Source organism: Eptatretus burgeri, chromosome 4 (assembly GCF_056783735.1).
Source record: "Eptatretus burgeri isolate ZD-2024b chromosome 4, Ebu_testis_v1, whole genome shotgun sequence".
Classification (NCBI taxonomy): Eukaryota; Metazoa; Chordata; class Myxini; order Myxiniformes; family Myxinidae; genus Eptatretus; species Eptatretus burgeri.
Window position 1 is genome coordinate 1072746 of NC_140964.1, and position 13876 is coordinate 1086621.

Below are 13876 nucleotides of genomic sequence, written 5' to 3' on the forward strand. Positions count from 1 at the left end.
CCAAAGGTTTGGGCAAATACGACGACTAATTGGTCTATCAGCGAAGCGATGGGTCAGCTCTGCTAGTATTGTTATAAAAGATCACATTCATTGATTAGAATGAAGTGGAAGGCTCAGGTGGATGTGTGTCGGTAGACAGGTAAAACACTGGATGAAATAAACAGGATGTTCACCTCTTGCTCTGATGAAGGGTTAAAATTTGAAACATCAGCTTTTCCTTGATTCCCATTGCATTTATCATAACTCTATCAACTTCCTGTTGATTTAATCCGGCATTCATTAATTAGGCTGGTATGTGATGTTGTGCAGTGTACTTCTTGTGCCATTGTCTTGGATGTAAACAAATGTTCTATTGGTGAAGGGACTTTCCATTTGGCCATGGTTGGCCCTCTGTTATTTTGGGTACAACTGCAGACTATTGCTGCAAGCAAGACTCCATGGATACTTGGGAATGTTAAAAATTCAATGTGTGCAAAGAGGCAAGCACGGATGAAGCTAACTTTGCAACCCTCTAGCATGGTAAGCAAAGTGAGATGGTGAATGTGAGAGAGGAAGCGTTGTTGTTGTGGTATGCTTTGTTGAACCCCCTTGTGACCTGAACCCCCTTGTGGCATGCTTTGCATACAGGTCCATTGTTTGAAAACAGTTAAATCTGGGTAGAGCTAGACAAGAGGCAAACATTACGCTTCGCTTGGTTTAAGCAAACTTCAGTAAGGCTGTCCTCAGGTTACAAGATGATCAAGGCAGCCCAACATCAGGAATCCAGCTTTGAAAGTATGGATCTGCTCCAGAGATGAGATCCAGGTGCGATTGAGCACCACAGACACTGTTACCGCCAGTGGATCTGCACTTCGATTTGCCTACGACCGTCATTGCCTGGCACTAAGCCCCGTCGGTATCAGTTTTTTTTTCGTGATATCGATATATCGGTCAGCTTATACCAGTATATCGATATCAATATTTTTTATTTTTTATTTTTTTTAAATTCAGGTTCCAAAAATTCGTAATGGTCCATTACGTATTCATATATGATGTACACATTATTGACACCCAGTAATTCATGGCATACATCATGCACTCAATCTTTACAATTTATGGCAGATAAAGAATTTGCTTGGTAGAGAGAGTGAAAAAGGGTTCAGGTTTGTCGTTCACTTACTTTATTCTTGCAGGGTAATTTCTAAAGATGATAGTCGATGACAATTATTCAAAGGTAGCAGGTGAGTGCTCGCTTAAAGAACTGTTAGGGTTAGGGTTAGGGTTCCATGACTCCTCAGGCCCGACCCAGACGTCTATTGACCTATGGCTCATAGCCAGCAGACTTAAATATCACTGCCAAGAAAAGTGAATCTCTCTGTGACCGCAAAATCCTCATCACAAACCGGTACAGACAAGATAGCAGCATCCAGTATGTCATTGTCATCCAGTAACAACTAGAAATAAGTTGGAGATGGTAGCACCACATCTCACCACACTCTCAGTACCAGAGCATAGTTCAGACATCAGATCGATCAGTTTTCGTGGCACCCCACCAAGAACAAGAATCCTCCAGAGGGCATCCTGATTCACTGACTCGAAGGCTTTGCACAGCTCAACATAGGCTCCAAGCAGCCCCTGCTGAAACTCATCTGCTTTTGGTGAGGATCCAAAGAGCAAGGATACGGTCAATCATTGACCTCTTTGGTGTGAAGCCTGACTGCTCTTGGTGGTAGTGCTCAAGCAGATGGTGAGGAACCCCATCAATAATTATCCGAGCAAAGACCTTTCCCAGCACCGAGAGCAGCGTCACCCTTTGGTAGTTGTTGCAGTCCTGGCAATCACCCTTCCCTTTCCAGAGAGGGAGAACAAGGCCCCTCTTTCAGTCAGTTGGGATGATGCCTGTGTTTCAGGCAGAGCACACAACTGCATGTAACGACATCAGTACAGCATTTCCACCAGCCTTGAGAAGTTCAGCATGGATGTCACAGATCCCAGGAGCTTTACCCCCATTTCAATTGGTTCACCGCAACCTGTGTTTCCACAAACAAAGGTGGACCACAGTTGAATGGAGGGTCAGCAATAGGGATAGTAACACCCCTGATGCAACTCAACAGCTGGTGGATCAGCCTGGTACAGCCGCTCAAAGTAACCGGTCCAGCGGGCCTTCACTTTGAACTCCTCTGTCAAGAGCCCACCACCCTTTGCTCTAACTGCAGCACATCGAAGGATAGGGGGTGGGCTTTGAGGAACGCAATGCATGCATTGCCCTGTAAGCAGGATGAGAATCACTTGACCACAGGTGATTCTGTACCTCCTCACAGATTTCTCGCACATAGGCCTCCTTGTCCACCCTCAGCACACATACAGTTTTATGCCTCAACTCCCTGAACAGCTCAGCTCTGCCATTAAGCCTGGCCCTGCGACTCTGGTCAATGGTATCCAGTGTCACTTGAGAGACAAAATTCTTCTTCACCCTCTAATGAGTTCGAAGACATCCACCGGCAACATCAAGGATGGCCGTTTTGAAGGCACTCCAAAACCCTTCAGGATTCCCCAAAGCACCCATACCCCCCCAAATCTCCACTCAGCCTGTTCGCAAACCTCTCAACTACCCTCTCATCCTTGAACTTCCCAACAACCAGCCGAGGCTGGGATGGTACCATTCACCCGGATTTGAGCTGCAACTTCAGAGTTGCTACCACAACCTTGACATCGGTATTGAGGAACTGAGTACTCTGGTAGACCCTGCAATTCTGGATCATCCTCCAGCGACCATCAACGAGCACATGATCAGTCTCCTTTGCCACATCACCAGCGTCGGTGTTAGGGGAAAGAAAAACACAGTTCATCAGGTTGGTTTTTTTGTTGTTGTTTTTTTGTGTTTTTTATACACAAGATGTAGGACCATGGAAGAGTTCGGCAAAACGAGGCTAAAAAGGCAATGTACTGAAAGTAGGAAAGTGGGACCACAGTTGACCACTTCAGGGAATGAATGAATCAGAAATGAGGGGGGGGGGGCTGGGGAGAGAGGGAGACAGACAGACAGACAGACAGACCAAAAAAAAAAAGGAGGAAACACATGAGCCTGCTCGTAAGTGGGTTGGGTTAGGTAGGGTGAGGTCGGTTGACTGGACTCAAGATACTGCCAAAGGGTACTCCAGCCTCCACTCGGAGATGAGACAAGATTGAGGAAAGGAGAGGACAGGGTTCTATTTATCGCAATGTGTTGACTGCATGAGTGGAGCAATTCACTCCAGGAATGAAATCCAGGAATGAAAGCGGCCTTTTATGCCACTGGCAAAAAAACTTAGCAAGCAAAGCAGGATGCCAAACTCTCACATGCCACAGAGATACTGTACGTCCTGGGAAACGGTCTTGATTTCTTGTTTGTGATTTAGAGCCTTTGGCCAAGCCTGAGAGAAGAGCATTGGTATGGCCAATATTGAGTAACTATGATTAAATCCAAACTGATTGTCAAAGATCAGGCCATTTGAATGCAGGAAAGACTTTACATTGGAAACAATAATGAATTCCATTACTTTTTGAGGAGATGAGATCTACTCGAGATTGCAGAGGCTGGCCTGCTTACAAGCACCGTTATCCTGAGGGATTTGCACAATGTGCACCAAAACTTTCTTCGGCCAAAGTATTTTTTGGGAATTTTCTCCACATCGAGTTTGAGTGTGCAACTTGCTAAATGATGACACAATGTTTTCTTCTGATATCCATTCCTTTAAGTTGTTCTTGCTTGAAGAATGACATCTATCCTTGACAATAATGGACTGGGTTTGATATAATTCCCATAATGATGGCTTTTGGTTCACCCGTTTGTGTGTAGCTCCAGCTGTATGTCAGCGTGCTCGCCAGCACTTTGCTACCATCCGTAACCAGTTTGCTGGCCTTCAGACAAAGTTTCCAGGAGAACATTATTATCGGTGAGTACTTCTAGTATGAAGGAAGACCCAGGAACAATAAAAAATTGACCTCATCATTCGGAAGCTTTGTAACGTGTATTGGGCTTTGTAACCACGCATGAGGAATTCAAAAATTTGTTGGAATGCTTGAGTTGCAGTTGTTTTGTTTTATTTTTTTTTGCTCTTGAACCTACAAGTATACTTGTTTGCCATCGATTCACTCATCTTACATTATTAGTTGTGTCCGAGCATAATCCAGAATACTCTCTTACAATTTTGTATCTTATGAACATGGTGCATCGAGGTATCATCAGATTTTATGCAAAGAAGGTGCCAGCTCCAAAGAAATCCAAATGAATGATGGCCATAACTTAGGAAGGTGTACCCTCATATTCTACAACAGCCAAAGGGGTAACTGACTCAGCATGGATACAAGTCCCTTGAAGATGATCTCAGGTCAGGATGGTTGGTCGATGCTAGCGACCCACACTTATCCAGGTCGATGCCCCGATCATGGAGGATCGCCACGTTGAGGTCACCGAAGTATCAACAGAACTTGGAATTTCTCAAGACAGCATTTTCATCATCATCCACAAACTGTTGGGCATGTCCAATGTCTCGGCGAAATGGGTGGTCTGAAACCTCAGCACTCACGGTCGACAGCAACAGCTGGCATGTTACAAGCCAAACAAACCATTCAACACAAGGCGGATCTGGCTGACTTTATCACTCGTCTGTCGACGAAATGTGGCTTCGCTACTGGGATCTTGAAACCACATTTGAATTGATGCAATGAAAGCACAAGGGATCATTGCCACTCAATAGATTTCGCACCCAACCCTCAGCCTGCAAGACTGTGGCCTCGATTTTTCACTGCATGTTTCAAAAAAACAACAATTACAATCGCAGGGGAGTATTATGCCAGCCTCACGCAAAATGCAGGCCATCTTGGACAAACACAGATGTTGACCACAGGTGTGCTCCTCCTTCAGTACAAATATGCCTGTGCACAAGGGTGTGTTTTGTAGACCACCTTGAGTGGATAGACAACCCCCACCTCCCACCTTCCCACATACAACACAGACCCGGACGACAGTGCCGATTCAACGTTTGAAACCACACCTGTATGGCAGCCGATTTAACAACAATGAGGAACTGATTGAAGCTATTGAGAAGTGGCTGAAGGAGCAATCTGAAAATGTGTTTTACTGGGATAGACAGTTTGAAAGAAGAATGGAGCAAGTGCATTAAAGTCAAGGGACACGATCATGAAAAGTTAAAGAGTTCGTGCGTTTTTGACTGTTGTACGTATCTGAAGTGGAATTTTTGAACACCCTCCATATTTTATTTTTACATATACTAAAGAAATAACATTGTCACTGCAAATTAATCATTTAATTCCCTGTCAAAGTGACACGCATTCAATGTTGTTGTTTTTTTCCTGTCCTGGATTCAAACATCAGATTTCATGACCACTGGCGCTTTGCCATGCAACGACTCTCTTTCCTCGCTGCTCTGCTTATGTACCTGGACAACGAAACCTTGATCTCTCGAGAGCAGGCAGCAGAAATCCTTGGAGGTGAGTTACGTCTCGACATAAGTTGCATCGAAAGGCTGGAACAGAATGGTGAACCTGGGGATGTTTCATTGTGAAGTTTTTTCGAAAAGATTCTTAAAACATGGAAAAATTGTGGAGTGGAGAACAGAAAGTTAAAGGTCAGTGTCACAATCCACCTAATAACAAATACAGTCGTCAGGAAAATCATGACTGCACCAATTATTTTCCTCATTGTTCTGCCTGCCAGTCTCTCTGTCTGTCGTTTGTCTTAATACATTGCAGTGGTAATTTAGTTTATCTGGCATGACATCACATGACAGAGATCACCCTGCTCTCCCTCTCCCAATTACTATGATGATTAATGATGTCTGCACCATTTTGCAAATGTCTTCTTTTCTTTTTTATTTTTTTTTTTACATCGATTGTAAGAAATACAGTCATGTCCTGATTTACGGAGTCGTTTCACAAACGCGTCGTCATGTTATTAATACCATGACCAGATTTGCATCTCCTCAACTCAAGCTTGCGTTATTTTAAAAGCCACCACGCCTTATATTCTCAAATGTTTTCAGAACTCACAATATGGATAAAGACGCCAGAATACATTGTTGAAGTACCAGATGAGGAGATCGCAAAATTGCCGAAAGAATAACCTTGCACCGCACATAAAGATGTGTGCTGTGTTGTAGATTGGCTGCAGGCATGGTAAAAGTGTTACCTTGGACGTAAAATTCGATGTTATTCGTCGAATGGATGCTGCTAAACGTGCCGTCGACGTTGCCAGATTATTAAGTTTGCCTCCGATCACGGTGCGTACCATGTATAAAAATGCCGATGCTCATTGAAGGAGGTAGAAGAGGTACTTCCAAGTCCAACCGCTTCTGGAAGAGGTTTATTTTTATTATCTTGCCAAAACGAAGTTTTTGCAAGATATGTTAGTCAGCTTGTATGTTTTTTTTTGTTTGTTTGTTTGTTTGTTTGTTTGTCTGTAATCACGTATAAAAAATTCTGCAGAGCACAGTTATCATTGGAAATTTTTGTAACTTTGCATATCAGAGGCCTATAGAGGTCCCTTTCAGCACACAAAATTTTGAAGGTCAAGGTCAAAGGTCAAGGTCACTTTGTCGCAAATCAGGGGAGTCGACGAAACACTTATTTTTTTGAGTAATTTTGATCGGATCGTCTTCAAACTTCATGGGAATATAGTTCATGGTCTGGCGCTCAGCTGATTCATTTTTGGTGGCGATTGGCCTTGATCTTCATGGTTAACGCCTGAGGTCAAATATATTTGACCCCAAGGTCAAATTTTCAAGTTTTAGGAACCATATCGTGTAGTTCCTCAAATTGAACACCTCGATGAGTGCTTTCTAGATATGTCAAGCTTGAGACATTATGACGTCATTTGGTGACGTTATGAGGAAAACGCATATTTTTCATGGTTACTCTGTAGAACGATTGTCATCGGAATCTCTCGTAGGCAGATATTCCTCAAGGAGTCGCTCCTGGTGGATGGCAGCTCTGTTCACCTCAGTGTGACCTTAAAGAAGTCGCACGTGGTCACCTTTTGGCAAGATACGGGTCACCCTGCGGGTGACATTGTTTTTATTTTTAATTATTATTATGCGTGTGTACTTAAATATAACTGTCATCAACCAAAGAAAAAAAACGGGTGATATCAGAGGTAAAAAGATAAATATAATACATGAAGTGGCAACGTGAGGAATGAATCTCCCGTTTATTCCATTAATTCTTGTAAGAAAAATTGCTTTGATTTTTGTCTTTTCGAAATTCATCGCATTTTTCAGGAACGCGTCCCTCACGTAAACCGAGATTCGACTGTGAATGTCATGTCTAAGTAAGCTGGTCATGTTCAAATTGGCACAGCCCCTTTATTTATTTAGTCTCGCTGAAATGATGTCAAGACCTTGAATGAGCATCGCCATTGTGCATTCACGTGTCAACATAGTCACCTATATTTCCGTAGAGATTGTGATGAGATCTGTGTGTGAATTTGTCAGGTCAGGCTAGATCAGATCTATGACTTTCTGCAGGAACCGTGTAACCTGCACGAACCTGTTCCATGGTCGGGTTGTCGGCAACTAAACCGTCTTCGCCACCATGTTGCCTGGTGAAGAGGGTGTATGGATATGGACACCCAGCAGGATTAAATACAAAACTTGTCAAAGTGTGGAGGAGCTCCTTGTGAGCCAATGGCCATTCATATATAGTGCCCAACTGTCTCTACGGATGTCCTACTGCAGTTCGGTCCCTCTTTCTAGGAGGTTGGTAGCAGGATTTGCACTCCGACCACCGTAAAACACTTGATTCCACAAAACACATTAAAAAACACAATGAAACCTAAAAACCCACTCTGTGGGAGTACTTTCTGTGCAGCTGCCCTGCGAAGGGCAGCTCACCGGATGATAGGATTGGGGCAAAGCTTTTGGGACCCCCATTCTTTGACGATGGGAGGAAAAGCACAGGGTAACCTTATTGGGTCGGATTGCAGTGGTGTGTGTTGGGGTGGGGCTCAGGTGACGTCCACCAGACGGCGGTTTCCTCAGGTTAACCTGAGGCAGTTCCATCGGTTGGGTGCTTGGAATGACCTATCTCGAAGAGAGTATGATCACCTGTCTCTGTTATCATCTGAGTTCAAGCGTTTCGGCATCAGTATTGCAGCACTCTCTGAGGTTCAGAGACCGGATAGTGGTGAGATAATGGCGGATGGTTACACCTGCTGCTTGTTTGGTCGCTCTGATGGTTACCATGCCGAAGGAGTTGTTGAAGCAGTGTCCAATAAGCTGACTCCAATGATAATGAGGTAACACCGGTCAACGAGCGTATCATGAGACTAAGGATTCGTCACTCCTTGGGTGTCATTTCCCTGGTCTCTGTATATGCTCCGACTGAGGCAAGTGATCTCACCGTGAAGGACGCATTCTGTGCCACGCTCAAGTCTGTGGTTGATCGGCGCCCCAGGCGAGATACTCTTCCAGTCTTTGGAGATTTCAATGCATCGACTGGCAATGATGGCGATGGTTATGAGACGTATGCTGGTCCCCATGGGTCTGGAACTGCAAACCAGAATAGCACCAAGTTCCTTGACTTTGCAAGAAGACATGGACTTTGGGTGGCCGGTTCATGGTTTCAGCACCCACAAGCTCATCGCTGGACTTGGTACTCCAACACTGGGGGTGTGCCAAAGGAGATTGACCATGTGCTCATTAATGGGCGCTGGAGGATGATTCAGAACTGCAGGGTCTACCGGAGTGCTCAGTTCCTCAGTACCGACCACAAGCTTGTTGTAGCATCTCTGAAGTTACAGCTTCAATCCAGGAGAATGGTACCATCCCAGCCGAGGCTGGATGTTGGCAATCTCAAGAATGAGAGGGTAGCTGAGGAGTTTGCAAAATGATGAGTGGAGATTTTGGGGGTAGGGGTGTTTTGGGGAATTCTGAAGGTTGTGGAGTGCCTTCAAAACGACCATCCTTGATGTTGCCGGTGGATGCCTTGGAACCCATCATCAGGCGAAGAAGAACCTTGTCTCCCAAGGGACACTGGATACAATTTACCAGAGTTGCAGGGCCAGGTTTATTGGCAGAGCTGAGCTGTTCAGAGTTGAGGCATAAAACTACGTGCGCCGACGGCAGACAAGAGGCCGACGTGCGAGGAATCTGTGAAGGCTTAGAGCATCACCTGTGGTCAAGTGATTCTCATCCTGCTTTCAGAGGAATTCATGCATTGGGTTCCTCTAAGCCCATCCCTCGGTGTACTGCAGTTAGAGCGCAGGGCAGTGGGCTCTTGACAGAGGAGTCCGAAGTGAAGCCCCGCTGTGCCGGTTACTTTGAGTGGCTGTATCAGGGTGACCCATCAGCTGTGGAGTTGGACCTAAGGGGTGTAACTATCCCGATTGCTGACTCTCCAATCAACTGTGAACCACCTTCTTTTCTGGAAACACAGGCTGTGCTGAACCAGTTGAAATTGGGTAAAGCTCCTGGGATCTGTGGTATCCATGCCGAACTTCTCAAGGCTGGTGGAAATGCTGCACCTGTGTCATTGAATGCAATTCTGTGCTCTGCCTGGAACACAGGCATCATCCCAACTGATTGGAAGAGGGGCCTTGTTGTCCCTCTCTGGAAAGGGAAGGGTGATTGCCAGGATTGCAAGAGCTACTGAGGGGGTGACACTGCTCTCGGTGCCGGGCAAGGTCCTTACACAGATAATTATTGATGGGGTTCGCCACCATCTGCTTGAGCACCAGCGTTCAGAGCAGTCAGGCTTTACACCAAAGAGGTCAACGCTTGACCGTATCCTTGCTCTTCGAGTCCTCATTGAACGCAGTCCTAACAGTCCTAACAGCGTTTTGGAAGGGGTTGCTTGCAGCCTATGTTGATCTCTGCAAAGAATTTGATTCTGTGAATCTGGATGCCATCTGGAGGATTCTTGGTCTTCGTTGTGTGCCACCAAAAGTGATTAATCTGATTTCTGAACTATACTCTGTTAATGAGGGTGCTGTGAGGTGTGGTGCTTCCATCTCTGTCTTATTTCCAGTTGTGGCTGGAGTTCGTCAAGGGTGTGTACTGGCCCCTACACTTTCAAGCACTTGTCTGGATTGGATTCTGGGGAGGATGTTATAGGGATGAAGTTGTGGTGCATCGTTTGGGAATGTCAAGTTCTCTGACATTGATTTTTTGCAGATGATGCAGTCATCTTATGCAGATGCTGGATATCCTTATGGGGGCCTTCAAGGCACTGAATGAGGAGTCGGAGCCACTGGGTTTATGGGTTTCCTGTGTGAAAATTGAGATCCAGGCTTTCAATGACATATTGGATGCTACTATCTTGTCTGTACCTGTTTGTGGTGAGGATGTTGAGGTCATTGAGAGATTGACTTACCTTGGCAGTGATATTCATGTCTTCCCATGTTGTGAGCCAGAGGGCAATAGACATATGGGTTAGGCCTGGGGAGTCATGGATTCACTGGATAATGGGGTGTGGTGCTGCTGGTACCTGTGCAGGAGGACAAAAGTCCGAGTCTTCAGGTCCTTGGTGCTACCAGTCTTGCTCTATGGATGTGAGACTTGGACACTGACGAAGGATCTGAGATGGAGACTTAACTCCTTCGGTACCAGGTCTCTTTCAGAGAATCCTTGGCTATCGCTGGTCAGACTTTGTGTCCAACGAGCGGTTGCTGAGAGAGACTCAGGTGAGATTTGTTACCTGTATTGTCCATGAGCGTCAGCTGCGGCTGCGTGGAAATGTGGCTGATTTTCCTGATGCTGATCCTACTTACGAGATTCTCTCAGCAAGGGAGTCTTGTGAGTGGTGGAGGCCAAAGGGCCGACCACGTCCCTCATGTTTGCAGCAGGTTGATCAGAATCTCATGGAGATGGAGATGGGGATGGGCCAGGCATCTGCCTGGGGGATGGCTAGACGGAGGCCCCTGGAGTTCCGGTGGAAAGTGGACACAGTGACACGCTGTTTCGGCGCATGCTCCCATACATGGACTGACTTGTGATGAGGTGACTTAGTTTTAGATTGATAAGATGACCAAGTTGTACCAGTTTGTTGCCAATTTATTTATTTATTTTGTGGGGAGGGAGGGGTGGTGGAGGGGATTGTTTTTGTCCTATATTTTCATGAAAAAGCAAAAGCAAGAGTCAGTGTTCATTTGCAGGATTTTTTTTTTCGTACAAGGTAGACAAGATGTACCCATTTCCTTTCTGCTGCTCGTCTGCAAAGTACAGACATTGCATACGTATCGCTGTTTTCCTTTTCCCCTTTGATCGTCTCAGTCAGCGAACCTGCTGCCCTTTCATTTAACTCCTCTATGACCCTCAATGTCTTTATTTAAATGATGCGTTTAAGTGCAGATACTGTGTGATGTCACGTTGAATGGAAGAGGTTCAAAAACAATGCAGATTCCAAGTTGTACAGTTGGTATATTACTCACTGTCAAATAAAACCCGTCGCTTCGCTGATGGTGGTATTGGGGAAAGAGGATGGAGGAGGGCGTGGGCGGGTGGAGGAGGGCGTGGGCGGGTGGAGGAGGGAGTGGGCGGATGGGGTGGGTTCGGGGTGAGAGAGAGGGAGAGTGGAGAGAGGAGAGGGAGGATTCCAGTTGATGTGACACCCAGTTTAATGTCCATCCGATAGAAAGCACACACATTGATTGACGAATCACCCTGCCTGTGAAACCCAGGGATGACTAGTGAAAGCTGGGTCAGGATTCAAACCCAGGTGAGACAGCTTAGAGTGAGTGCGTGTACCTCTCGGCTATCCTACCGGATCTGGTGATTCAATGCTTTATAAAAACTGAATTGATCCGAGCAGCAGTTACAACTGCAAAAAGAAAAAAAACCCATTTATTTGTCCAATTTGCACATTGTTTGACAGCCCTTCCTCTCCTCGGCCTCACGAGAGTTGTATGGTGGTGGAGGGGGTTTGTCAGCAGGATAGCGTAAGGGGAATGGAAGGCAGCATGAGAGAAGGCAGTGTGAGGGGGAGGGGAATACAGTGTGGGGGGAGGGGAGGGAAGGCAGCTTGAGGGCAGGGGAAGGGAAGGCAGCATGAGGGGAGGGTCTGTACAGACGGAGAGAGAGGGGTGGAGGAGTGAGGTGGTCGGGAGACTGAGGAGGGGTTGGGGAGTGAGGAGGGGTAGGGGAAGGGAAGGCAGTGTAAGGGGAGGGGAAGGAAGTGTGAGGGGGCAAGGGAAGGCAGCGTGAGGGGATGGTCTTTCCGGACAGAGAGAGAGAGGGGGGGGTGGGGGGCGAGGATGTATGGAGACCAAGCAGGGGTTATGGAACGAGGATGGAGGGAGACTGAGGAGGGGTTGGGGAACGAGGATGTAGGGAGACCGAGGAGGGGTTGGGGAAGGGGAGGCAAGGTAAGGCAGTGTGAGGAGAGGGCCCATCTGGGAGAGAGAGAGAGAGAGAGAGAGAGAGAGAGATAGAGATAGAGATAGAGATAGAGATAGAGATAGAGATAGAGATAGAGATAGAGATAGAGATAGAGATAGAGATAGAGATAGAGATAGAGATATATAGAGATATATAGAGATATATAGAGATATTATATATATATATATTATTGTCTCCCCTTTCTCCCTCTCTCCCTTTCTCCCTCTCTCCCTCTCTCTGTGTATATATTGTTGCGAATTCGCGCCCGCCGGCGTGCGAGCGGCCACGTAACTCGAATCGCGGCACGTCGCCCACCGGACGGACAATTCCGTCGTGACCCTCTCGGACTAACGCATGGAACTAGTCACGGGTGGGCCTTTCGGCCTCACCACGATCGTGCCAATCGGCCCCCCGCGTGGGATAGGGTTGTTCGCCAAATTTGACCTACCTAAGTACCCACACGGAGGGTAGACCGGGCGATCGCACCTCGCCGCAGGTCGACTTCGGACACGGGCCACTTTAAGCGACCCGTTCCGTACTATCGGGATAAATGAGCGGTGTTATCGTCAACCTCGACGGTTCCGATTAATTATTGGGCATATTTAGCCCACGATCAACCCTTTACGTGAAGTAAGATGGAGATTCAATTAAAGAAAAGACGAAGCGAAACGGGAAAAACAGTTCAACATAAGGCACATTTATTCCGCGGCAAATGGAAAGCACACATATACAATTACAACAATTATGCACCAAAAGCAAATGTAAAAGAAACACAACAATTATGCACCAAAAGCAAATGTAACAAAAGAAACACAATGTAGATCTACTACCGACTACGCGAGCACACGGCAACACTTACACAGTTTTACTTTACAGACGGCGCCGACAACACATATACTCCAAAGCAATAGAAAAAGGGGCCACCCTCAACTACAAGGGGGCAGACGGGCCTGGGGCCGAGACCGCGTCGAGCCTACCCGTCTGGTGATGAGCCGCAAAATGGCGGCGGCGCCCCGACTCCGCGCTCTTCCGCGGACCTCGCTGGCACTGCTTGGAATGGGGTGGGAACGGGGCCCCCTTCTCGCACTATCTCAGCGCGGGGGGAAACGGGGGGGGGGTTGTTGATGCTCTGGGGAAAGAGGATATCTGGCTTGCTTGGGTCCCGCGACGAGCGACTCCACTGCGACCTCGACCGCGTTCCCGGCCTCCCCTCTCCGCAGCTCCCCGACAGACTCCGAACCCCGTCTTGACTGCTGCTGCTGCCACGCTTCGCCGCCGCCACAACGCGCCCGAGCCCGAAACAGAAACTCTTCTCTCTGCCGCTGCCGCTGCCGCTGCCACACCTCTCCAACTCACCCGAGCCCGAAACAGAAACTCTCAACTCGCCCAATTCGCCCCGCGCTCGGCGCTTTATAGTGCGACAGGAGAAACCATATGCAGATTTTTGGATCAGGATCGGCTCGGGGGCGGAGCCACGCTCGCCCATTGGACGGAGGAAAAGTGGGCGTGAATCATTCCTGATGCGT

At 47.0% G+C, this 13876-nt stretch overlaps 1 protein-coding gene across 3 annotated transcripts in view; it reads left to right on the forward strand.

Annotated features, from left to right (window-relative positions):
• TSN (translin) overlaps positions 1-13876 on the forward strand; it is a 47227-nt gene that overhangs the window by 16539 nt on the left and 16812 nt on the right. For all 3 annotated transcript variants that reach the window (XM_085876636.1, XM_085876635.1, XM_085876637.1), the window contains exons 3-4: positions 3818-3914; positions 5357-5472. In XM_085876636.1, the coding sequence (XP_085732762.1) occupies positions 3818-3914; positions 5357-5472 (213 nt within the window). The remainder of the gene's footprint in view (positions 1-3817; positions 3915-5356; positions 5473-13876) is intronic.